The sequence below is a fragment of the Leptinotarsa decemlineata genome, unplaced genomic scaffold (assembly GCF_025532065.1).
Source record: "Leptinotarsa decemlineata unplaced genomic scaffold, Ldec_3_MD MMD2_tig00000010_RagTag_RagTag, whole genome shotgun sequence".
In the NCBI taxonomy this organism is placed as follows: domain Eukaryota; kingdom Metazoa; phylum Arthropoda; class Insecta; order Coleoptera; family Chrysomelidae; genus Leptinotarsa; species Leptinotarsa decemlineata.
This window is the reverse complement of record NW_027412538.1, coordinates 510,957-538,671: the sequence shown is the minus strand read 5'-3', so window position 1 is coordinate 538,671 and position 27,715 is coordinate 510,957. Positions and strand designations below refer to the sequence as shown.

The 27,715-nt window shown below is 33.5% G+C and overlaps 3 protein-coding genes across 8 annotated transcripts in view; 2 read left to right on the top strand and 1 right to left on the bottom strand.

Moving 5' to 3' along the window:
* LOC111509938 (uncharacterized) overlaps positions 1-2,152 on the bottom strand; it is a 122,350-nt gene extending 120,198 nt beyond the window's left edge. Inside the window, exon 1 of the mRNA XM_074171194.1 lies at positions 2,128-2,152. The gene's annotated coding sequence lies outside the window, so the exon portion shown is untranslated. The remainder of the gene's footprint in view (positions 1-2,127) is intronic.
* The window catches only part of Snap25 (Synaptosomal-associated protein 25kDa), a 62,018-nt gene that overhangs the window by 22,316 nt on the left and 11,987 nt on the right, over positions 1-27,715 (top strand). For 2 of the 6 annotated variants that reach the window (XM_074171200.1, XM_074171201.1), the window contains exons 4-5: positions 15,446-15,494; positions 20,455-20,503. In XM_074171200.1, coding sequence (XP_074027301.1) covers positions 15,446-15,494; positions 20,455-20,503 — 98 coding nt within the window. Of the gene's footprint in view, positions 1-7,132; positions 7,182-15,445; positions 15,495-20,454; positions 20,504-27,715 lie in introns of all 6 variants that reach the window. The other 4 variants (XM_074171204.1, XM_074171205.1, XM_074171203.1 and 1 more) reach the window with 3 other exon arrangements.
* Positions 3,726-4,878, top strand: LOC141480782 (uncharacterized). Its single transcript, XM_074171199.1, has one exon. It carries the CDS (start codon positions 3,741-3,743, stop codon positions 4,824-4,826), a length of 1,086 nt encoding a protein of 361 aa, XP_074027300.1. The 5' UTR covers positions 3,726-3,740; the 3' UTR covers positions 4,827-4,878.

Here is a 27,715-nt window from a genome sequence, read left to right as displayed (position 1 = left end):
TGTTAGCGAAACATGTCGTGAGATCAAATCGTAAGGTGTAGTTTATGAAAAACCAATTATTGTGTATTAATATCTACTCAACAGATAGAAAAGATTTATAGGGTTGACTAAATAGAAACAAAAAAGGCTTAAAATAAATGTTCAAATGGACCACCATTTTGTTCGATACACAATTGGCATCTCCATAGCATTGACTGCCGCACGCTTTGGAATATTCCTGGTGTATCATATATTAACGTACATTGGTTCAGATCTAAACTCTTATTTGAGTGGAGTATTATGAATTTAAAGTTGGGTTTGTTTTTCAGTTGATATGTCGAAACAATCATATGCAAGAAAGTATGGTAACAAATCAGTGATTCCACGTCATCGATTCGATCAAATAATATAATGAATGAAAAAATGGAATTGTCGGCCTCATTCTGATTCACCCAAATCTCTCAAATCTCAAAATGAAGTGAGGAATCTGTAGTCGGAGTTTGTCGGTCTTATTCTGACTCACCCTGTATATAAGATTTGTAGGAACAAAAAAACAGATATTGAACATTTGAGTATTTATAGTTATCTATTTTGGAGAAAGATAAATTTCATTGATAGGTTTCGAAGAAAATAAAATCACATACCTAGTTTAGATAATCGACCGAAAGCATTATGAAATGAAATTCTTTTACTCTTGTCATAACAGGTAGCTTTGAAAATGACAATCATAATGTCAAATATGCTTGAAGGTTTGACATCATTGTCATATTGTACATTTGTTTATAATCAATAATTTTGAATTGGATTTTTTCAATTCACGTCATGGTATTCTAACATTTTTAAGATCTATTTTTCACTGTGTATGTAAATAATATGCCCATATTAACGGGATATGGTCAGTGATGGTTGTTACAAGTGAAATAACCTTAAATAGGTTGATATTTTGAATAGCGTCTACCTTTAAATAGTTTCTGATCAGCAGATTACGAGAATCAATGATGATGATGACAGTCGAAACGTATTGCGGTTTGAAACTGTTCTCGTCCAATTTTTCTATTCTTCATATTTTATGTATTTCATAGCAGCTCAGTTAACCTCAGCCGAACTTTTTATTTTCTAGCTCGATTTTATTTCCACTTAAGACCATAATAAGTCTAAATATTTTTCCGTAAACCAGAATTGTAACAATATTCTCGATACGCAACCAAGTTGGTGTCATCAAAATATGATCTTAACCTTTTTATATCTAACAAAGCAAACTTTCACTTTCATTTTTATTCATACATTATAATTTCTTGAGTACAAAATTGTTCGAAGTTCCTCACTAATTTGAATAAGTTCTTTAATGAATAAAATAATAACAGGCTGTTTGGAATGGAAATTGTGTGGCTGTTCACAGCTCTCATACGCATTGCTTCAAGTACTTTCGAACGCATCCAAAAGTCTAGTGTCACTGAGCGATCTCAACAATTTCAAGTTCAAAGTTCATTCATTTTATAATGTAGATTTTTCTATTACGATTAAGTTCATGAACTGACTACTTTTATGTTTGAGTTTTCAAAATAGACGATTTGTTTTGGCTAAAAAAAGTAGGAAAACCAATTCCACCTCGTTTTTAATTCTTTTAAACAATTTTTTAAATCCTATTTTCCAGTTATTTGGTGGTTCGCTGCCTATAAAATTAGAGGAGACTAACACATCAAATCGTTCATAAACTTACGTCATAAAAGTCGGCGTTTTTGGAATGTCAGAGCTGAAAAATTGGCTTGACCAAAGTGTGCTTCAGATAAGAAGTTATCAATAAATAAGGATTGTATATGAGAATGAAAATTATTCACTTAACAAGCTGATGATAGTAAAAATGTAGTATGATGATTATCTTTCAACGTATTTATATACGAAAATTTTTGTTTGGAGGTAGTACATATTATCAACGGCAACGATAAACAAAATATTAGTCTATCGCAAAACTGGCACGAAGCTGAGTGTATTTTATTTTGATTTATGGAAAAAAATAACTCACAGGTTTTAGTGTACATGTCTAAAAGTTGAAAAAACAACAAATCACTTAGAAGAATTAAAAGTTTGCTTTGAAACTTTACTGTTCTAAATATTTTTTAATTGCATCCTATGAAAGAAGATACTTACGTGGTTCGTTCAAAAATTTGAGGTGATGAACCAAATCTTGACTACTGAATGATGAAAACTATCCATATCGCCACAAATACTGTGCTTTCAATATTTTCTTTTAAAAATACAGGCGTCATTACCAATTTCGTCGATACAATTGCATCAATTGATTAGTGTGGAAATTTAATATCTCTGAAACTTTTCAACAAATTAATTCGATTTTATGATATACGTTTTACAAAATACGAGAAATGCAGTTGTAAAACTTTTAGGCATACTTGAAACAAGTGAAATAATGTTGTGGTTGATCTGTCTGTTGCCTTCATCAATACTCAACAAGACTGTGTTGAAGAAGTTGAACCTCTTGGTACACCCATTACTCGGCCTATGGCTACAAGATTGAAGGTTATCCTGACGACCAATCATGTTGAAGGCATTTCAGAACACATGCAAATGACATGCATTTGACTTCATATCAATACTATAAGGTTGTTTCAAAATTTTTCTACGTTTTTATGAGTCAACTTCAAACTGTAATATATCAGTAAATACCTATTCAATTTAAGCGAAACAAGCGTCATTTGAATAAATGCACCTAACCTAACCTAACCACTTCGCAAATCGTACTTTCCTTCCGTTATCCCTTCCATTGAGATGATGAACTTTGCGTATCCTGTAGCATTTATATCTGTTCTTTTTCAAAATTCCCATCTCGTGGACCATTTCTCGTAAAGAACAATCTTGATTAGCATACTTTTTGTAACTGACCAATCCTAAATTGAAGAGAAAAAAAGATGTTTTCACTATGTAAATTTTTATGTGGTAATATTTGCTTACCCATAACATTTATTTGATTCCTCACATTTCCAGTAACCTGTCAAATACACCATAGTCCCTCAAATTTCTTTCCAATCGTCTAAACATTTGGATGTTCAGAATACGACGGTTCGGGTATAGCTCACCATACATATTCCTTGTTGATTTTGCCTAACTAAATAGCATAATATGTCCTTTCATCATTTGAATACATCTTTGATATGTTGATAAACGACTGACGGTTCTCAACAGATATCAACAACGCATTCATTTTTCCTGCCATAGAAACCAAGCAAAGCCTACGCGTTTAAGATGGTAAATGAATTGAGATGCTATTTGATCATACCAAATCATACAACAATTGAATTTTGACCAAAAACTGATATTTTCGTTACTACCAGGAATGAAAATTATAAAAAAATATTGTGTTATGGTACCTACCTGTCGAATTCATTGAAGAAATCAAAAAAATTTACAAAGGGAGTAACGACAGGACCGTAATTTAAAATTGTTGTCACTGATGATGGTAGTTATTTCAAATGAAACGCTATAAAAATATCAAATGTGATATACCCTTGGATTGCGAATTTATTGCTTCATCAATATCTGTAATAAAAAGACAGGTCCGTATTTAAAAAGTTGATGGTGGCCATGTATGTACATAGTGTATGTACATACATGGTCATGTATGTATGTACATAACGGGTGATTTTTTTTTGAGGTTAGGATTTTCATGCATTAGTATTTGACAGATCACGCGGGATTTCAGACATGGTGCAAAGAGAAAGATGCTGAGTATGCTTTGACATTTCATCATGAATAGACTTACTAACGAGCAACGCTTGCAAATCATTGAATTTTATTACCAAAATCAGTGTTCGGTTCGAAATGTGTTTCGCGCTTTACGCCCGATTTATGGTCTACATAATCGACCAAGTGAGCAAACAATTAAAGCGATTGTGACCAAGTTTCGCACTCAGTTTACTTTATTGGACATTAAACCAACCACACGAATGCGTACAGTGCGTACAGAAGAGAATATTGCGTCTGTTTCTGAGAGTGTTGCTGAAGACCGTGAAATGTCGATTCGTCGCCGTTCGCAGCAATTGGGTTTGTGTTATTCGACCACATGGAAGATTTTACGCAAAGATCTTGGTGTAAAACCGTATAAAATACAGCTCCTGCAAGAACTGAAGCCGAATGATCTGCCACAACGTCGAATTTTCAGTGAATGGGCCCTAGAAAAGTTGGCAGAAAATCCGCTTTTTTATCGACAAATTTTGTTCAGCGATGAGGCTCATTTCTGGTTGAATGGCTACGTAAATAAGCAAAATTGCCGCATTTGGAGTGAAGAGCAACCAGAAGCCGTTCAAGAACTGTCCATGCATCCCGAAAAATGCACTGTTTGGTGTGGTTTGTACGCTGGTGGAATCATTGGACCGTATTTTTTCAAAGATGCTGTTGGACGCAACGTTACGGTGAATGGCGATCGCTATCGTTCGATGCTAACAAACTTTTTGTTGCCAAAAATGGAAGAACTGAACTTGGTTGACATGTGGTTTCAACAAGATGGCGCTACATGCCACACAGCTCGCGATTCTATGGCCATTTTGAGGGAAAACTTCGGAGAACAATTCATCTCAAGAAATGGACCGGTAAGTTGGCCACCAAGATCATGCGATTTGACGCCTTTAGACTATTTTTTGTGGGGCTACGTCAAGTCTAAAGTCTACAGAAATAAGCCAGCAACTATTCCAGCTTTGGAAGACAACATTTCCGAAGAAATTCGGGCTATTCCGGCCGAAATGCTCGAAAAAGTTGCCCAAAATTGGACTTTCCGAATGGACCACCTAAGACGCAGCCGCGGTCAACATTTAAATGAAATTATCTTCAAAAAGTAAATGTCATGGACCAATCTAACGTTTCAAATAAAGAACCGATAAGATTTTGCAAATTTTATGCGTTTTTTTTTTAAGTTCTCAAGCTCTTAAAAAATCACCCGTTACATAGTGTATGTACATTTAAAAATTTGATGATGGTCATGTTGACACGAAACTTTTTATTGAATATTTATTATTACATCGTCATAGTACACTTCGAATTCAATAACATTTTCTTTTCCATTTTTTTATATTCTCCGAAATAACAATTCCATTCGAAAAAAAACAAAAACAGCATTTATGGTTTTCCCCGTATAACTCGAGAAGGCCGAAAGTCCCCGTAAATTTTCTTTGGCCATTGAGTTGTTCCCGATGACAGTTACCTTTTTTCCCATTTTATCGTTTTCGTATCTGTTACCACATGATAAAAGAAACGGCCTGTATATATAGATTGAAAAATTCTCTACCGCGACATAGTAGAATAACTATTTATTGAAACATGAAGTAACAAAAACACATTACATTAAACGGATAAAACTTTTGAAACAACCTAATAGCAGAATAAACAATATCCAGATCCATTTAGCAAAAATGCCAAAGTAAATGTAGAGTTCCGAATTCAAATTATACTCGTCCTTGTTGAACATTTGATCACTTGAACAGTCATGACTTAAAATAATCATATCCATAACACTATTTCCAAGTCTACAGCCATAAACTCCGATATGATATACAACGTAATTAGTTTTGGCATATTTGAATTTTGAAACAGAAAAAGATCAACATTCCACTACATTCCACAACCATTAGTGCTAATCAGGATGCAGAAAAACATTACGATGATCTAATATCTTATAAAACTTCATTATTGTTCAGGCTCCTTGCGGTACCCCATTCCTGATGAGAACTCCGAGATTCAGAATTAGCTTGCTACGTGAAGTTTAATTAGTTTATGTTAGGTTACATCCAAAGTGAGTGGGTCTATTCGACCCTCCACCGCAACCCGCAAGGGTTTATTGTGGCTCACACCTATTCATACTTGACCAACTAAACCCAGCTTCCTAACGAAGCCGATTAGTTTGGTGAGTGGTCTTTCAGGTCAAATGGTAAGAGTACGGCTCTGCCGAACTCTAAAAACCGGATCCTGTCCCCAGCGGGGCAGGCACAAAGTATGTGCTCTGCTGTTTCATCATTTTCTAAATGACTGTTTCAAGCTTCGAAGGGTGAATAAACGCCTTGGAGTGAGCCAATCCTGGAAGATTCTGCCAGAAGTCCATAAATCTTCTTGCTATCCAGGTGTTCAATCTTTGTTTGACAAAGCCTAAAGCGATTCCAATGACAGGTTCTGGTCCGATGAAGCTGCTTGCAGCACCCTCCTTTGCAAGAGACTCAGCAGCCTCATTGCCTTCCAGGCCAGTATGGCCAGGAATCCAGACCAGAGACAATATGTTAAGTCTTCCTATCGAGGAGAGTGGTTTTTGGCAATTTGCTACCAAATTAGAGGTTGCTCGGTAGGAGCCAAGAGTTTCCAACGCCGCGTGACTGTCCGAGAATATTTCTATTGACTTGTGTATGAGGTTGGATTCTTCCAATCTCTCCTCACACAATTCAATAGCGTAAATTTCCGCTTGAAATACAGTGAAGTTCAGTTACTGTATTCAATAAAAATCCCAGCTATCATGATTATCAGGATGAAAAAATACTGCTACTGAAGTAAAAAATATCAAGTTGAACAGCTTCAGAGATATTTTGAAAATGTTGTAATGGTATTTCAGAGAGAGGAAAATGACTTGAATGAAGAAATGTTGAAGTTTTATGGGACACATTCACTCTTGCCAAGTGGACAATTGTAAGATCGTCGAATATAGCATGTAGAATGTATGTATTACTATCGCCTGTCAATATTTCATCATTTAAGGAATTTCCTCTGTAGTTCTCACTCAACTGATCATAGTGAATCATATATCAATTCTGTGAGTGAGTAATCATTTTCCTATTCAGAGATATACTTTCAGCTCATTGGTGATTTTTTTAATGAAGTTTTCAAATGTTACTTTGACGAATGATTCTCTTTAGTTAATCGAAATTTCTTAAGATATTTCTTGGAAATGCCAGTGTCGATGAAAAATCATCGGACATTTTTATGTTTTATAGAATCAGTTTGAACTTTGTCAAATACTGATGTGGCCTACTGACACCTAACCTCTACTGTACTAAAATCCGACATATCAACTAAAACTCGCCTAACTAACTGCTCAAAGATTTCGGGCGTGCATCACTCACATGAAACTAACATGACATTTAACACTTGTTTTGTGCTGCTGTAGAGTAAGGAGGCTGGAATCCGCACCTTGGTCGCTTTAGATGACCAGGGAGGTGAGTCTCTAACTCTGTGCTACTAATATATACCTCTTGTTCTTCATTATACCTTTCACCATCAACCTCTCCGTCCGTCATCTCGACTCTCACATCTTCACGGTAGAACCACGTTCGGGTAGTCTGTTGACAGTAATTTTCTTGAAGACAACAAATGTATGTTTTTATGATTTGTATAATTTTGAAACAAGGAAAATAGACAGGAACGAAAACAGCAATTTGAAATTAATGATATATGAATCTTAAATTGACTGAATTCTATTTATATTTGAAAATACAGGGTGTAACTGAATAAGTGTAAAACATTTAAGGAGGTGATTCCACATCGAAAAAAAGATGGTTTCTTTCATATAAATAAACTTCATTGTAGCATCCCTTGTTAAAATACAGCCCCTTAAAGGGGGACATAAAATTTGTATAACAATTTTTTTCACAAGCACTGAAAAATTAAAATATTGAAATTAACCTGACGTTTTGTACTACCAAAAAGACACTTAGCCAGTAATTTATTTGGTTTACCCTTAAAATGTATTTCCAATGTAACTTTTTGACTTATTATTTGTTTACCATTTAAAAATTTATTTCCGATAGCCTGTTTCTTTCTAAACAAAAAATGTCTCTTGGGTTTGCTGCCCAAAATAAACCAGTTCGCAGCAAAAAATTATTTTACGAACAACTACAGAAGTACATCGTCATAAATGCGAACTGGATTTATTATTATTTTGTAGTTAGCACCTGCATTAAACGATTAAAGGGTAATAAACAAAACTAATTTATTAATAACAAAACACACAACGTGTAGAAATCATAGTAAATGTTCAATATGTCTACCTTCAGACATTACGCATGCGTCTAGACGTCGGCGCATTGAGCCACGTATTCACTTAAATATTCCTGGAGTTTCTCTGATTATCCTGCACGCGAATAGGAGTACAATGAACCAAATGCTGTAAATGGCCCCAAATAGAGAAATCGAGAGCATTGAGATCCGGGGATCGAGCGGGCCAGTTCTGTGGTCCTCTCGACCTATCCACTGATTTGCATATGTTTCAGTTGAATGCTGATGTGCTACTTGACTAAAATGGGCGGGAGACCCATCATGCATAAAAAACATATCCCTTCTGATGCCCAAAAGAACTTCCTCCAGCAGTACTGGATGCACTTCTCTTAAAAATTGAACGTATGCCTCACCATTTAATCGAGGAGGTAGAAAATGAGGCCCAATTAAATCATCCCCAATAACTCCGAACCACACGTCAAGAAAAAATTGTTCTTGATGGTTAGTTTCGACAATAGCGTGAGGGTTTTCATCAGCCCATATGTGGTAATTATGAAAATTAATAATCTTGTCCCGAGAAAACTACATTCGTCTGTGAATTCTACCGTCTTCAGAAAGTCACAATTTCTTCTAATCATTTCTAGCATCCAATTGCAAAATTCAAGAAGGTTCAGAAATTCTCGCGGTAACAGTGCCTGTACTCGTTGCAGATGGTAAGGGTATAAGAGTTGTTCCTTTAAAATTCGAAATACCGTCATATGATCAACATTTAGCTGGAAAGCAATCTTTCTGGGACTGATAGTAGGTTGTTCTTCAATCAAATTAAGTACTGCTTCCTCAAGCTGTGGTGTTCGTACTTCTCGTACAATCCTGCGTTCTTTTGTCGAATGAACCATATTCTCGTAATCGTTGATGAAGTCGAGCAAATATTCTATGTGAAGGATGCTGCCGTTGAGTATACATTTCAGCATATCTTCTAGAAGCGTCTTACCCATTTCCCTGCGACAGACCGTATATCAGCCGTTTTCTCATTTAATAACAAGTGTACTATTAAAGTAACAAATTAAGGACAGAACAACAACACACAATTAGTATTAATTCAATTTCAAAAATTCACTGACAGCGTCATACCAATTTAATTGTCACTATCGCTAATAGCGACCTACTAGATAGATTAGTTTCGTATTTTCGCATTTATGACGATGTATCTCTGTAGTTGTTCCTAAAATAATTTTTTGCTGCGAACTGGTTTATTTTGGGCAAAAAACCCACGAGACATTTTTTGTTTAAAATGAAACAGGCTATCGGAAATACATTTTAAATGGTAAACAAATAATAAGACAAAAAGTTACATTGGAAATACATTTTAGGGGTTGCGTTTTCCACCCCTTACAACCATGGGGTGAACCAAATAAATTTCTGGCTGAGTGTCTTTTTGGTAGTACAAAATGTCAGGTTAATTTCAATATTGTAACTTTTTAGTGCTTGTGAAAAAAAATTTATATACCCCCTTTAAGGGGCTGTATCTTAACAAGGGATGCTCCAATGAAATGTCTTTATATAAAAGATCCTATCTTTTTTTCGATGAGGAATCACTTCCATGAATGTTTTACACTTATTTAGTTACACCCTGTATGAATAGGCTACTTCCAATTCATTCAATTTATAAGTACAACACCCATCATGATCCCTTAGAATGACCCACTTCATCACCTGGTAGAACTGCAGTTCTGTCAGGTGAAAGTGAACATTATGAACATTTATTAAAACAGAGGTTCTCAAACTTATTTCGTCTAACGCCATCTTTGAAAATCAGTTATTTTGTATAATTTAGTTCTCATATAAAAGTCGAAAGTACTTTTTCTTTCTACACGAAAGAAAAAGTACTTTCAATGTTCATTAGAAAGTAGTTGTTTTGAGAGGGTTTTTTTTCAGTTTTTGTCTGAAAGTTACTTCTTTACATGATCTACATATCTTTGTAAAGAGTTGATTTTGAAAATAATTGCTTTCTTTGGAAGATGCCCACATTTTTTTGTATAAAGATGGAGAAGTAGAAATCCAAAAACTATCTCTTTCAACATGAACAACTTCAACATTAACTAGGCGATGAAATATAGATCCATATTGTGTATGCGAATAAGAAATTTTCCACCGTGGTTTCTTATATCTGTTATTTTTATATGTTATTGATGATTTGTTTACTTTATGGTAATTCATGATCACTTAAATGAAACGAATAATAACAGTTTTGTCTAAATACCAGTGGTAAATTTCATTTGTACGACCGCTTTCGGGTTTGACCCCATTATCAAGTATAAAACTGAAATCTGAATTTTGAAATATGGATTTTATTAGAATTTTCGGGTATGCTGCAGGGACAGGTATTTGAGATACAGGATGCCAACTTAAAATACCACCCTGAAAATTCTTGGGGTTGTTAAACTCATAAATTCAAGAGAGGAGACCTACATAAATCAAGTGAAATCAAGTTGCTCTTGCTCTTGAACTTATGAGTTTAACAACCCCTAGAATTTTCAGGGTGGTATTTTAAGTTGACTTCCTATCTCTCAAATACCTATCCCTGCAGCATACCCGAAAATTCTAATAAAATCCATATTTCAAAATTAGGATTTCAGTTGTATACTTGACAATGGGGTCAAATTCGAAACTGGTCGTATAAATAAAATTTACCAGTGGTATTTAGACAAAAGTGTTTTTATTCATTTCAAGTTGGCTTTCCAGTTTGGAATTGAATAAAATCTTGGAAAGGGTATTTTGTTTTTTCCTGACAATGCGTATTATTGAAATTTCAAAAATGTTACAGGGTTGGATACAAAATAGGAAGAACCTTCAACTAAGATGTTACTCAAATATTATTTCCATTTGAACTTTTTGACATGAGGGTTGATTCAGAGAGGGGGTATATGACAAGTGGTTGATTTTTACGTACAAATGTTTTATCATGGAAACTGAAATCGAAGTGTTTAACGATGTTTTTATAGTCTCAATGAAAATGAATTTATTGAAAACACTTTCCCAACACCAGAAACGCCTGAAGACGGCCAACTTGATTAGCGAAACGAGCGTCGAGAGGCTGTAATTTTTGTTCTGATGTTGGAAAGTGTTTTCAAAAGATGCAAGTGACTTATTCAGGATGGCAGGATTTCAACTGAAATGTAGAAGGTACACCTTGTGTACTACATCGAATATTTAGGTAGTCAATCAACCACATTGAGATATATTATATTTCGAATTTTATCTGATTTCTGTCGAAGAAATTTGTACAAAAAAACAACTTTCAAGAAGATAACTGCGATATAATCATGTTTGTCCTTTTTACAACTGTATAAAGTTTTCCATTACTGAATTTAATTTTTCCATATCACTGAAGTTGAATCCCCAGAAAGGGTCGATAAAAACTAATTATTATATCTCAAACACACGAGAAAAATGGTGCAAATGACGTTATAACGGCCGAAATCGTTAGTCTGCGTTTATCGATCTCGCCAATTTCAACTCGGTTTTGCTTCCGATTCAGCTTCCTTACTAAATGCAGAGAAGCGAGGAAACATTCCATTCACTTCAATGTAACTGCGTCTATGACGTCATTGAGCTCTTTGCCATTTCAGAAGAGGTTCAATTAGAGAAAGAGAAGCCTGTTGCACTGGTCGGAAAATTAATTTCTAAACGTGATATAATGAGTCTTTTCTCGATGAAGTTCAGTTGAAAACAGGATTTTAAAACTTACGTAAATTTCAGTAGTATTTATTTTTCTTTACTCGAAATGATCGCTTTTGATGGGACGCGATTTTAGGAATAGGGAAAAAATCACTCTATCAACTGTAGTTTGCCGTGAATTGCAAGAAGTGATCAACATTTTTATTATGTGGTGAGAGTTCGGAAAATATTTTAATGGCCCTCAAGAATATCAATAGTCTCTCTATAAAATACTTTCGAAAAGTCGGAAAGAGAGGTTTTCGCTTTCTACTTCTCCATCTTTATACAAAAAATGTGGGAATCTTCCGAAGAAAGAGAGCAAGCAAACAATTTCAAAAAAGTAACCCTATACAAAGTAAATGTAAATATGTAAATCATGCAAAAAAGTAACTTCCAGACATAAACTGAAAGAAAAAATTCTCTCGAAACAACTGCTTTTATATGAATATTGAACTGTACAAAAAAAATCTATTCAGTTTGTGTTCCAAACATTCGTTATGGAATCGAATCAGATATCATTCACAGAATTCCTACACAATATCACTTCACCATCACTTCATATATAAAACAAAGTCGCTTCCCGCTGTCTGTCCCTATGCATGCTTAGATCTTTAAAACTATGCAACGGATTTTGATGCGGGTTTTTCAATAAATAAAGTGTTTCAAGAGGAAGTTTTATATATGTATATAAAATACATAATTTTTATAATTTTAGCAGTTTCTAATGTGAAGTCGTAAATAAACACTTTTTTGTGCTTACTTTGCAAACGCTGGCTGACCCCTACGAGATATATCAAAATGATGTATTACAGTATTGTACACCTTAAAAAAAATCTACAAAAAAAGTCGGGGATGGTATATGTCTGTCTCTTAGGGATAACCCACAATAACTATTTTTAATCTTCGAGAAATAGTGGTCTCTTTACGAAGCGATTTTAAGTAATACAGCATTAATCCTTATCCAATTAATTACCTTAAATACATTGTGCATTTAATATAGATCAATATGGCCCTTTGCAGCATGTAATTGAAATGAATATTTTCGAAGATATTACAGATTCAAAATGTAGGGACATTACGGTTGCAGCGGTACCGGCAGGGGGGCTGGCGGCGCGTGCCTATAAGTATTCTTAAATGACTGTACTCTTTTTTAGTGCCCTTGCATTATACATTGACCATTTCTTGTCTTGTGGGAAAATAAATATTGTTATTATTAAAACGTCAAAGGCCGTGCTTTGCCCTATGGCAATATATGATTAGCAGCAATAGCACGCGTTTAAATAATGATAATAAAAATTACTATTGGTGGTAAAGAGAAAATCGATACAGAAATATCAGATTTGGATATAAAAATGAATAAAAATAACAATATCCTTAGAAGTATTACACATACTTGTTTGTGGAATTACAATATAGACAATCATGAATAAATAGGAATAAAACTGTGTAAATTTTGTATCAGCATTACATCCGTGCGAAGCCGGGCGGATCGCTAGTGGTATATGGAAGAGAAGTCGAAAGCTAACACCTTTCTGTCCCAAAAATTTGACATCATCTCATAAAACTCCAAATAACAATTAATGCACATCATTCCAGGTTGAACCTATTTGATTGAATGATATGTTCCTCTTCCGGGTTTTTTTTTGTGACTTCCTGTGTTTTTTTTCTGAGATGTGTTCAGATGATCTTCTGATGGCATATTCAGATTATATTCTTGATTTACACAGATTACCAAATTTTGTAATTAATAGGTTCGTCATCAATATGGCAATCTTTATGATTTTTCTGAAAACTCCACGTAGACTAAAAATGAAAGATGTGTTTTTTTAATGCACATACAAAATTCGTTGAAAAAAATTAAAATTATATAAATGTTTCATTGTAGTATTTTGAACAGGTGCTACTTCAGATTTCTCCTTGTCGTTATCAGTTAACAAAGTTATCATATGTTTTTTTTGTCATCGGTATCGACTACATTGGTCATTAGCCTCGTGTTCTGGGTAGACAATGTTAATAACTCTCCGAGCCACTTATGGAGCATCATGGCTATTCGCAGTCCCTTAGCCATGTAACGTTGCAGAATAATCCCGCCTCTAACTTAGATAAATTCTTTCGGGAAAAATATTCAGTCGAGGGTTATCATATGTTTTAACAAATTATGTTGAATAAAAGAAGTTAATTTGAATGTGTACCTTTTGCGAATCCAGAATTATTAAAGATTGAAATTAGGTTATGTTTGGTATTTTCAAAATAGTACTTTTACCATCGTATCGGACTATGGAGCACAAGAAGCTGAACTTCACATGTCTATAGTCGGGAATATGATATTTTGAAATAGTGATCAACTCAATAATAAAAGTAATTATTTCTTTGGTTGAAAAGAACAGTTGAAAGAAAAAAATCAATGCACAATAAACAAAGAAAATGTCAAGTCCAAGAGTAAATATAAAAAACATATAAATGTTAATGTGTTACTACATGTAACCATATTATAAAAGTCAGTCAAAATAATATAAACAATAACACAAACAATCCAAAAGTGTTAATAAAACATCCTAAGTAATAGAAGTATAAATGTAAATAGTTGTAGACTATGAAAAGGTCAATATAAACAACACACATTTTCTCAAGTGTTCGGTGATTCAAAGCAAAATACTTAAGAGTAAACGCAACCAAATTTGCTAAAGCTGAAGATCTCAGTTTAAATGATTAGTGAATTCTTGAATGGTGTAACAAGTCCTTTGAAGTAACCATTTTTTTCTCAGCTGACTTTTGAATACATTAATATTTGGGGAATTCCTAAGAGTTATTGAAAGCATATTGTATAATTTACACCCACTGTACTCTAAGCTATTTTCATACAAAGAAGTTCTATGAGCGTTTGGTAAGATTGATCTTTAGAACGAGTATTGCGGTTATGTTTTGGAAGAAAGGACTGAAAATTTGATTTATTTTTATAAATGTTCGCCGCCATAGAAAAATTGTATAAAATATCCACGATAAGCTTTGATAAACAACAAAATGACTAGATAACTGCATATTTTAGATATGTGTGAGCTTTAAAAAATGATTCAAAGTTAAAAAACGATAATATTCAATAAATCAGTCATAATATATAGAAAAACGGTCAAACGATTTTATATTGAGTAATGGGAGTAACTTTGACCTGATATTTTATTTTCCGAATTGCAATTATATTGGGTTATTTTTAAATACGAGTATATTCATTAAAATTAGGAAAAACTTACATCTACCAAACGAACGTGGTTCTATACCTTCATCTACATCTTGCATCTCACCATATCTTCAAATATCCTTCACTATTACTTTATAAGGAACCTTTTTCAGAAAACTGTAAGTTACTTCAACTCAACATTTTTTAATATACCTTATAAACATTGGCAGTTTGACACTAGCATCCTAACACTTTTGAATGCGAGAAGGCTTCGCTTAGTATTTTTCCGCTGCTTTTGTTATCTCGCCTTTTGTGTTTCACCTTTCTGTGTACATGTGTATTTTTAGCACCTCCTTTCGGCTTATGTCACCACTTTGTATATAAAAATAATTTTCACAAAACGTGACATCAACTTTTCCCATTAAGGGTAGCAGCTGGATAATATCCGAAAAATTCACACCTCAAGTTATCCCTCTGGAAAACCTTGTTGATATCACGTTTTCATGTAATGTAGCTATAATTTCTTGTTCAAATATGGTTCTGGTGTTGTTATTTTTGTTGTGTGAAACCCTATCGGCACTGTGCTGTTTATAGAGTACCGATGCCGGCACCAAGACAGTGGAGATGCTTCATCACCAAGGCGGTAAGCTCAAATGAAAAATGTGTTGAAAGGAGTTTAACTCGATGGTTGGTGTTGCTGATATGGGAGCTGTTTAACTCTTTTATATCGTTGTAGTCTTTTGTTTTATTGCATATTTACGTTGACAGATAATAGTAGGAAATCGTTCAACTCAAACAATACAACCAATATATTATTATGAAAACAAATCATAATTATCATTATAATTATTATTATTAGAAATGAATATATTTATAGGACAAAAAGTTTTTCAAAACGATTCTTCTTGGCTAAGATACAGGGTGTGTGGTTAATTTCCATAAATTTTGTGTAAAGAATGGGTTAAAATGGGTTTATCCCTTTAACGGCAATCATCCTCATACGATAAAAACTTCAGAAATGAAAAGTAATTTAGGGATCAACAAGGTCTTACCTTTCAACGAACAATTTCTACCACAGATCAGTCACAGAATTGTGTTGGAACCAATATGTTAGAATAGCGGTAGTTTTATGTATGGAATCTCACTAAAATTAACAGTAACCACCTATCATCTGATTTTATTATAGTACGAATAGAAATACATACATTTTTGAAATCATATAGAAACTAGTGAACTTACAAATGAAACAAGTGTGAAATTTCAAGGAAATATTTTGATGTATTGACTTACAAACAAATCATTTTTTCATGCGCAGTTTGTTTGTACACCTAACATTTAAAATCAAAACTGAATAACGCTTAAATATATAAGGTGCTACATGACAATAAATTTGTGCGCAGTGTCAAATACTCGAAAAATATGCAAAATTTTTAGTAGTTCTTCGTTCAGACTATTCAAATACTGTTGGAGATAATCCAGGGCCCAAATTGAGAATTCGTCGATTTTTTAATATATATTCAAATAGTTCAAATGAATTGCTTGTGTTTGTGTATTTCCACCGACCATCGTTGAGCGTTTTTTTTTAAACTAACTTCCAGGCATTTCCGCAGAAAAATGTCACGATGTTTATCGTTCATTGACTTTTTTAACCGTCTATCAATATTTCATGAAAATCAAGGTTACCATATTCGCTACTTTTTCCGAGTGATTTTTCTGGGATCCAATCTGTTTAGAAAGTAAATTATACTCTTTTTAGCTACCCGAGCTTTCGCTAATGTTTATTAGCTTTATGGAGGGCTGTAATATAAAAAACGACATAATAAATATGGATCAAAGACTGAGCAAGGAACTGGAAGTGCTTTCGCATGTTTGGGATCAACCCACTTCTGGACCTTATCGATTCAAGCGGGTGTTTTCACAGCAGAACTATATGCAATCTGGCAAGCATTACTATACATGGACTTATGTAATTTTTATTCATACATCCTTTGCACAGACTCGCTGAGTTCTATTCAAGCAATTGAAAACTCTTTCAGTAAACATCCGTTGGTTCAAAGAATCTTTACACTGATGAGTTGTCTCCAGTCCAAAGGAAAATCGATCGTATTTGTTTGGGTTCCTAGTCATATAGGACTTGACGGTAATGAGAAAGCTTACACTGCAGCAAGAGCTGCAACTGAGAATAATGTCGATCTGAATATACCTGTGAGTTCAAATGACACCAAAAAAATCATAAAAAACTCAATACTCAACACATGACAACTCCTCAAACTGAGGAGTGCCAGAAGAGTGCCTCAAACTGAGGAGTGCCAGAAGATGACAGTACTACCAACTGTCGAAAGCGCTCGCAGATAATTAATAAAAGATATAAAGCTTCAAATCTTTTTTGTAGAATTTAATATTGAAATACTCAAAATAAAGGAAAATTAGTTGCATCAATCAAAATATATATATATATATATATATATATATATATATATGTATAAAATATAATAACGGATAGTGACCATTGTGAAATACTTTTTTTATTATTTAATATCGTTTATCGTGGTGATTTATATTGTTTCATTATTACAGGATGCATTTAGGTTTTTTTGTTAGTAAAATGAATACATTTTTTACTCTTCGGAAAAAAAAACTGAAAAAAATTGGGGCAGAGTTGGGCATTTACCTGACTAACAATATGCCGTTGAGAAAGTTCTGAAATTCCGAGTATATCCAGAGATATCTTTTTTCTGGCTTTATTTTTCGAATGATTCGAAAATGAATTGCCCTCTTATATTGCCACTTTTTCCCTGCTACATATTGGTGTTGTCAGATTTGCTGTCCGACGTTTGGTCTTCCGGCCACCATCATCAACTTCATTTTTTCTTATGGGCGCTACATTGGATTCTTTCTGTTTTGAAAGTCAATGAAAAAATACGGAGACAGAATCAACAATCAAAATTTGATAAATGAGGTGTGTATGAGGTAAATTAGAGATTGTGTCCTTTTCAATGAAAATAGAACTGAACAAATAACAATAATTAACTGAAATGTAAAGACAAAAGTAAATCACAGCAAATGCTCAAAATGTTGGCCTTGTTCATGGTAACACAACTGTGTCCTTCTTCGAATATTACTCACTGCACGATTAATTTACCTCCTCCTCAATCTTCCGAACTCTCTAACAATGCTGTGTTGAAGGTCCTCAATATTCCCTCTGACCATAAACTCTATTTTTCAGTGTACCCTATAAGAATGTTTCCATGACACTTAAGTCTGGAGACCTTGCTGGCCACCTCACCGGCCATCATTCCCTATCCATTTATCACCAAACCTTTCAGTCAAGTAATTAGATACGCGTCTGGTAGTGTGCGGTGGTGGGAGCACCATCATATTGAAACCAGATGTTGTTATAGTTAGCCAAAAGTAGATCATCCAAATAGTCTTCGAAAACCGACATTAAAAACTGGTGATAGGTTTCTCCATTCAAAATTTCGTCAAATAAATGAGGACCCAAAATTCTATCTTTGTAAATTCCTGCCCACACATTAATACTAAATCGCACTTGAGGTAGAATTTCTCGGAACTACCTGGGGTTGTTTATGCTCCAAATGTGTTCCTCATTTCGGTTGAATATTCCACAATTCGTAAAAGTGCTTTCATCTGTCCGAATTACATTTTCCAGGAAAACAGGAAAATCAGGTCTTCTCATTATTAGTATTAGTAATAAATTTGTATGATTTTTTTCCTCGTTGGTGAAAGCCATTTTTCGCCGAAAAATCAATGACTTGTAAAATAAAAAAATGTCATTGAGTCAAGATTTTTTTTTCAATATCTCTAATTTTTAGAAAAAGAATGATAACTTATAATACATCATTGAAAAGGAAAAATCTGGTTCTATTTAAAACAGAAAGAATCCAATGTAGCGCCCATAAGAGAAAAAACAAAGTTGATGATGATGGCCGGAAAATGAAACGTCCGATAGCAAATCTGAAAACACCATTATGTAGCAGGGAAAAAGAGGCAATGCGGAAGTGCAATTTTTTTTCGAATAAAGCCAGAAAAAAATAAAAACCATTTTCCGAAATTTCTGTTTTTTTCCGGATACCTCCGGGTATACTCGAAATTTCAGAACTTTCTCAACGGCATATTGTTAGTCAGGTAATTGCACAACTTTACCCCAATTTAACCATCTTCGTATCTCTCATAGTTTCCGAGATCCCAATGGTATACTCGTAGTCTCCAGCATGTAGAGTTGAGGAAAAGAATAGAGTAGCAGATGTTGTTTCTGACGATTTCAAACAAGCTTTCTACAAAGTCATAATATTCACCAACCTGGATTTTAGCCTCGAAGTGTTATAGCAGCAATTATCATTCGAACTTTTTGTCCTTACTTGTCCTTAATTGACGGATTCTTTAGAGGTTATTTATTGGACAATTAAATTTCCACTGAACTCATTAAATAGTTTTATGAACAAACCCGTTAATGGATTCCCATCGACCATTTTTTAATAAACGTGTATAAACTTATTTTTCGTGTATAATTAAAAAAAAATATAAGGTTACTGTGTGTTGAGGTAAAAAATCATAAATTTTAACTACATTTTCCACGGGGTTGATTTAAAAAAATTCGGTGTATATTTCACATCAACCTGTAGATCTATTCTTGTATGAATTACAATGATATGGAAATATTTGAGCAATGTAAACTAAGTAGTTAAAATATCCGAAAAATGTCAGCATCAAAATGTTATATTTTAGATCGTTCCATAATCTGTTTTTTCGTATATTCATGTATATAATGTATCTTTCCAACGTCTCAGTAATGAAACAAAATTGTGACTACGGCCCACTAACTAAAATTTAGCTGGTTTTATTGAATTATCATTTTTAATAATATTAATTTGGTATTCACAAACTTTTGTTTACTAACAGGTAGTATGAGTATGAAGATTTTTTATGTCACTTTTTTTGTGATTCAGTTATCCCCTCTAAGGGATTATATAAGAATGCTGGCCAAGACACTGCACTAAAATTTCGTGTACTTTATGATTTACAAACAATATCACAACGAAATAGATAGATAGATATGTTCAACAATCATTGAATGAAGTCGCCACGGAGCGCCAATTGATTTTTATTGTTGTTTTTATTTTTATCCTTGTTTTTCTAATAAATTGTCAAATATATAGAGAATGTGTACCTGGAGCTATTATGAATTTTGATATAATACCTAATTCAAATAACGCTTTATTATGTTGAGTGAAAAATTTCACAATAAAGTTTTATTTAAATTAAACAATGTCATGGATTTTCATCAGACATACCCAATATTTTTGAATGTGAACTGAAAGAACCATATTACGTATTGTTTTTTTGTGAGATATGATTTTTTTAATAAATTTCTATTTTCTAGTGTCTTAGAAAGTTTGTGAATACTTGAAAAATCCTATGATATTCTGAAGATTCATTTTAGCCGGCATTTAACCAGAAGTTGGGTGTTGGTGGACTAATAACCCTACATACATTCTTTAACTTAGTACTGATCTAGTAGGATTCCTTTGATCCCCAATTCATGGTGATAGGGTGGAAGGCTAACATTCTTTCCATGTTTGTAGAGTCACGAAGTTGGTATGAAGACCCTGGTCATGCTGGATGAGCAGGGCGGTAAGCATCCTATAGCTTTCATTGTTTTTCATCCCAAGTGAAATTCGTAGGAGATTATTCGGATTTATTTGCTTATCACATTGTCAGAAAGTCGATTACTCATTACAGTCGCCATAATAATTTATAATGTCAGATATGAAAGATGATACAAGGAATTGATGAATAATTGTTTCTCGATGACAATATTTTCCTTTGAAAACATTACAAAAGCAGTCATACATCAAGTAATTATCATATAATGCAAAGCCAGAGTAATGCATAGATACACAATGAAAATTATATTCGATGTAACTGCTCAGTTACCTTTTTTACACAAACTAATGACGCGTATCTAAAGATCCATTGTGATATTGAATTCACTGGGAAATGTCTTGCAGTGAATAACAAATATTCTTCTTGGGTTGTGGCAGAGATCAACTGTATTTGAAAGCATTTTAGACAGAATTTAGTTCGAGTATTTTTCTCAATGTTGTTAGAGTATGAATTGTATAACATCAGTGTACATTTATAAACAATTCAGAGTCACCTCTGGTAACTCTTTTATGAACGCAATCCTAGAACAAATGCTCAGCAGCGATAGGCGTGAACACAAACTACGTAATTGTGACTATGTGGATTTTTAGATAAGGAAGAAGAGAACGAAAGGAAGAAGAAAGTAGGATTTTCCGCTTAGTTATAATAGTGACGTCAGTTTTAACAGAATACTGGAGATTTTTTCTCTTACTCTTTCCCCGTTCCGTTGCTTTATTTATTATAGAACAATAATATCTGTTTTTGGAATTTCTTCCTTCCTAACTTTTAGGCTTCGAAAAGCGTATTTATGCCTTTATCAAATATGGAACCCCATTTTGAGGAATTCGAAAATATGGAACCTCTGAAGAAGCTAGCCACTCGCTCCAGCGAAACGTTAGGAAAAAATTCCAAAAATCCTCGGCTTTCAAACTCGAAAAACGGTGATACTGAAAACCTCAGCCGCGAAGTCTAAACCATTTTGTCAATAATATCTATATCTGTGACTAAACAGTTTTCTCCAATACAGTTTTAGCAACTTGCGTAGAGTATAGTAAAGAGTCATTATGTACTCATTATTACTAGACTTCAAATTTTCTTTCAACCCCATCAAATTTCACATCGACTATTTGTTCCAATTTCTCCTTTTTTTCCTAAAATACTTTTTCAAATTCTTCCTGTACCTTTCCATTACTCACTTGGGAGATTTCAAATCTTCAAATAAATGAAGGTGCATCTTATTGTCTTTTTCTTGTTTCTTCTGAATATTTACCAATAATTTACGATATTCATCTCTTTTTCTTTCTTGTTTTTCCAGAATATTTACTTGTAATTGACGGTCTTCATTTCGACGTAATAGTTCTTCCTATCTCCTATGTTTATCTTCCTCATCTTCCTCTCTTCTGCGTACATATTCGTCTCTTCTGCAATTTTCAATCTCCGCCAGGCTCGCTTGCAAAGCCTCAAACATTTTTCCAAGCTTTTCCATTCCGTCGTAATCGACACTCCCTGTTTTCACCATTAAACAGTAAAATTTCAGTCAATTATTCTACTTTCGACACCAAATGTTACGTTTTTCCCCGTGGGTTGACCAATATAATTTACTACACTGAATTATCAAACTTAACTTTATTTCACTTTAAATTCAACAAGCACTTCAACTATTATTTGAATGTCTATCGCCTTACTAAATCACTTCGCGTACCGCACTGTAACGCCCACTTGACTGTCTCGATATCCTCGTGGCTAGCTTTTAAATATCATAATCGAATGCCGTAGAAATTTCACTGAAGTTCCGTCGAAGTCGGTAGCATTATTCCCGCTGCTTCTAGAGTGGTGGGGAATCATCGTACATTCGCGCGCTCTTAGCTACTTCATGTTTGGTTTACGGTTACCAGTGGCGGCCGGCGTTATTTTCTTTCGGGCATGATTCACATCAATATCATAAGGAATTACTTTCTTGATGTTCAGTACTGGAAAGTCAATTTCGCTTCAGTTTGAATACTCAGTGTTTCATTATCCATTGCAAAAACTTATTGTTGGTCGTCAGCAGGTTGATATGAGGATTTATTTAAAAATTCATTTCATTAAGCTTTCTCAGTCAGTTTTTGTTTTACCACTTTAGCTGGAATAACGATTTTTGTGTTATCCATTTTAGAAAGGTCAAAGTGAGGTCATCAGGAAGCATTTATTCAAAAAATTATCTTCTTTTTTATTGAGCTTCGTCGGTTACATTGTGTTTTACCAATAATTTTTTTAATAATGCGTTTTTTCTTATACATTACGCAAAAGTCATTGTTGGGTCGTCAGGGTGGTACTATAAGGATATTTATTAAAAATTGTCCTCTACTTCATTGAGATTTGTTGGTTTTACCGTTACACTCTTTTGTTATTAATAGCGTATTAAAGTTATTGTCGTATTAGGGAGTATGATCATGGAAAATGAACTTTGTTAGTAATTTTTTGTATCATTCAATAATGTCAGGATAATAGAAAACATAGAAAAGCTCTCTCGAGATAGGTAAAAAAAATCAACCCTCTGATAATGAATATTAAGCGAGATAACAGTTAACGGAGCCTTGCCTCTCATTAGGAATTCCTAACACACTTGAAAATATTGCTTCGAAATCAACTGATTTAGGTGAATTTCCATTTTCAGGAGTATGAAGATTGTTTTTCTACTCCAGAAGTATGAAACTTCAAGTGAAATCTTGATTAATTATCTCGAAATAAACGATGGTCAACAATCCCAAAAACGTTTTGCGCCAAAGAGGCGGTTCTTTTTCGCATGCGACAGGGGGTAGTAGACATTGGAGCATCAGGCCCATGACCACGAAAGCCCAACTCAGTGTTGAATTTTGTGATCGTTCATTGTTGATCTTCATCAAACCTTAAAAAACATTTGAAAGATATTAAAGGGTCGTTTTTTACCAAGACAAATAGTTTATTAAGATATTGGGACTAATAAGCAATTGCTAAATATATTAATACCAGAGTATTTTGTATAAATTGGAATTGAAGTGTTTTAGATTGATTTTACCAGAACCCCGTCATACATGTATCTATTTTTACGACTTTCTGAATTATGATTAGTAACAAATCTGAAAATCTCTATGAATTTAATTACATCTGTAAATATTCGTACAATATAACTATTGATCTGTTATGATTAGTTTTATTACTATAATTTTATACGAAAATGAAAAGATATTTCAGTGAAATATAATAAAACTCATTGGCGTACGAAATGTCTCAGGTGTAATATTCTTCCCTGAACCTCAACCCGTCACCCACCCCTGTAAAATAGCTCACCATTAGTTGGCAGACGAACACTAAAATAAAATCGTCTATTTACCCTGATGTTGAGTAAAGGAAGTCATAATTCCAGACAATCAGTTTCACTTTTACCCAACCGATTTAATTTCGTTGGCAAAAATTCTGTGAATCAAAATGATTTTACGTAACCCAACAATATGTATCACTTGATCGTGAAATGTATATTTTTTTAAAAACATTGTAAATATGCAATAAGATATCTGACGTTATTTCTGTTATGGTTGTACACAAAAACTCTAGGCCCAGAAAATAGGAGGAAGGTGTCTTTATAGCAGCAATATATGCCAATCAGAAGTTTTCTTTTTTCACTATTGCTGTTTGTGCCTTAGGTTTCTATTGCTGTTATTGTCTTAATAATTTCAAGAATTGTATTGGTGTGAAATGCATACGTTAAAATCACTGAAGAGGAGTTTTTAAAATGCCTGTTACGGATTATACTTTCATCCTCAAAAGCTATCATTCATTGCATACGTTCTATTTTGACAACTTGTTTTTCAATCTTAACAGCCAAGTCAGTATTGAAAATTTCAATATTTTTTGTCAGTACCTGAACTTTTTCAGGTTGTATCGGTCATTAAAACCATTATTTCCTATATACAGGCCGTTTCTTTTATCATGTGGTAACATTGCTATATTCTAAACCGCAACAGATACGAAGACGATTAAATTGTAAAAAAGGTAACTGTCATCGGGAACAATAATACAATGGTCACTATGTACATACATGGCCACCATCAACTTTTTAAATACGGACCTGTCTTTTTTATTACAGATATTGATGAAGCAATAAATTCACAATCCAAGGGTGTATCACATTTGATATTTTTATAGCGTTTCATTTGAAATAACTACCATCATCAGTGACAACAATTTTAAATTACGGTCCTGTCGTTAATTCTTTTGTGAATTATTTCGATTTCTTCATAATATAATTCAGACAGCCCAATAAATTCGACAGGTAGGTATCCTAACACAATGAAAATTCGTAATTTTTCGTTTTGGAAATTTTTGTATTGCTATTTTTATAATTATCAATCCTGGAAGTAACGAAAATATCCGTTTTTGATCAAAATTCGATTGTTGTATAATTTGGTATGATCGAATAGCATCTCAATTCATTTACCATCTTAAACGCGTGAAATTTGAGGGGGTGCATTTGACAGAAAGAAAACAAAAAAAAATGTGTGGTTACTGGAAGTGTGAGGAATCAAATAAATGTTATGGGTTAGCAAATATTACCTCTTAAAAATTTACACAGTGAAAACATCTTTTTTTTTTATTTAGGATCGGCCAGTTACAAAAATTATGCTAATCAAAATTGTTCTTTACGAGAAATTGTCCACGAAATGGGGATTTCTGTAAAATCCGCCAGAATTACTTTGAAAAAGAACAAATATAAATATTACAGGATACGCAAAGTTTATCACCTCAAGGAAAGGGATTACAGAAGGAGAGTACGATTTGCGAAGTTGTTAAGGAATAAATTGGGAAGTTGGAAATATTTGTAAAAAAAAATAATATGGACGGACGAATCAAAATTCAACAACAATGGTTGGTTTAACAATATATCCATTATAGGTGGAATAATACAAATAAACATTTACCTAGGGAAACCAATTTCCAAGAAAAGTTTGGAATAAATGTTTGATTGGGAATTGTGGGAACAATCATCCTTAGCCATTTCCTTTACGATGATCATTTAAATAGTGAAATGTATCTTCATTTTCTATTCAATGAAATCGATAGCTACTTAGATGAATTGCGACTGAATATGAAATACAATATTTTCAACAGGACGGCACTCCTCTCCATAATGCAGCAATAGTAAGGGAACATTTAGATGCAATATTCCCAAGAAAATGGACCAATTAATTGTCAATCAATTGTCTAGGGATACATAAAGGATATAGTTTTTTCAACACTATGTACAGATGTCGACCATCTCAAACAAAAAATAAGAGATGAATGTATTAGTATTCCATCTATTATGCTAGAAAATTGCCACAGAAATTGTCTGGACCGACAACATTCAACAAAGAGGTCGTCAATCCAAGCATTCAATGTAGATTGCCACGTAGCTTTGATTTTTCGTATTGGTTTCATTTTTCCCAAAAGTTCATGATAAAATAAATTGTTTTTCTGTTTGATTGTTGTCACTGATGATGGTGGTTATTTTGAAATGAAACGCTATGAAAATATCAAATGTGATATACCCTTGGATTGTGAATGTATTGCTTTATCAATATCTGTAATAAAAAAGACAGGTCCGTATTTAAAAAAAAGTTGATGGTGGCCATGTTGACACGAAACGTTTTATCGAATATTTATTATTAAATCATCATAGTACACTTCGAATACAATAACATTTTCCTTTTCCATTTTTATATATTCTCCGAAATAACAATTCCATTCGAAAAAAACGAAAAACAGCATTTTTTTTTGTTTTCCCCGTATAACTCGAGAAGGGCGAGAGTCCCCGTAAATTTATTTAGACCATTGTATTGTTCCCGATGACAGTTACTTTTTTTCCCATTTAATCGTCTTCGTATCTGTTACGGTTTAGAATATAGCAATGTTACCACATGATAAAAGAAACGGCCTGTATTTAAAATGAAAGCGGTTTTCAGCAGCATATAAAATTTAATAAGCACATCAGCACTATTTTATTTTCTGTTTTTACTCGGCAGTGTTATCCAGGTAAACCACTAGAATTATTATTTCAAATCTAATTAAATCGAATGGAGTATTTTGTTACTGCAATTCAAAAACGATCAGCTAATTAATGAGAACTTTTTTGTTGTTGTAACTTTGACACCCTGATTGCCTATACAGAGTTGCCCATATAAAATTCCGCGGGCAAATATCCTCCTCTAATTTACGTAGAGATCCAGCATTAGGCGTCATCCGTTTGGGCGTCGCGACACCGACGCCAAATTTTTCAAGTGGTAACCCAGATTTGCAATTTGTTTTTGGATTCTGCATCAAATTCTGCATTCAGCCATATAGCACTCTTGTAGTTTCTCTTGGATACTTATTAAAAAATGGCAATTTTATTGCAGTTTATAAAGAGGGTCATGAATAAGTCAAAATAAATGCAATAACGTATGTATCGATCTCTCAAAAACAGGTTTGACGAAAGTGTATTCAGTTTTGTGTTGATTTTTCGTGAAATTGAAAAATGCTTCAATTTTCGAATGCAGAAAAGTTGGATATGATATGTATTTATGGCGAAGCAAGAAGTAGTTCAAAAGAAGCAGTGAGAATATACGCTAATAGGTATCCTGACAGAAGACTACCGTCAGACAAAACATTCGTTAGCTTAGCCAAATCTTTGGCACAAAATGGATGCTTTAATGACCAGAAGCGAAAAAAAAAAACAAAAAACGGCTACAGATGAGAATCACACTGTTGCACTGCTAGGTCAAATGGTATTGGAACCAGACAAGTAGCAATGGATTGAGATATTTCGAAATCGTCAATACAAAGTATTTTGTCAAAAAACAAATCCCATCCATACAAAATACATCTGTTTCAAGGACTACATCCAGGTAATAATCTTTATTTATTTATTTATTTGATCCATACAAACTTGTTAAGTTTTATTACATGGATTCCTATTATTAACAATATATACAATGTGAATTCAACTTAAAAAAGAAATATATTTTTATTACGTACCTACTATAAGAACTGTTGGGGTACAGATTTAGGTAGATTTAATTTTCACGAAGATATATTCAGTATATTATTCAGTATTGTGTTACGGAATTTGGAATATGGTAAAGACCAATCAATATCCGTTATTTCATTGAATTCATTAGCTAATATCAACATGGTTGCGAGAGGTGATCTAGTGCTAGATATTGA

Bases quoted from the DNA above. Each gene is read 5' to 3' on its own strand.
- LOC141480782 (XM_074171199.1), top strand. From the start codon at position 3,741: ATGAATAGACTTACTAACGAGCAACGCTTGCAAATCATTGAATTTTAT.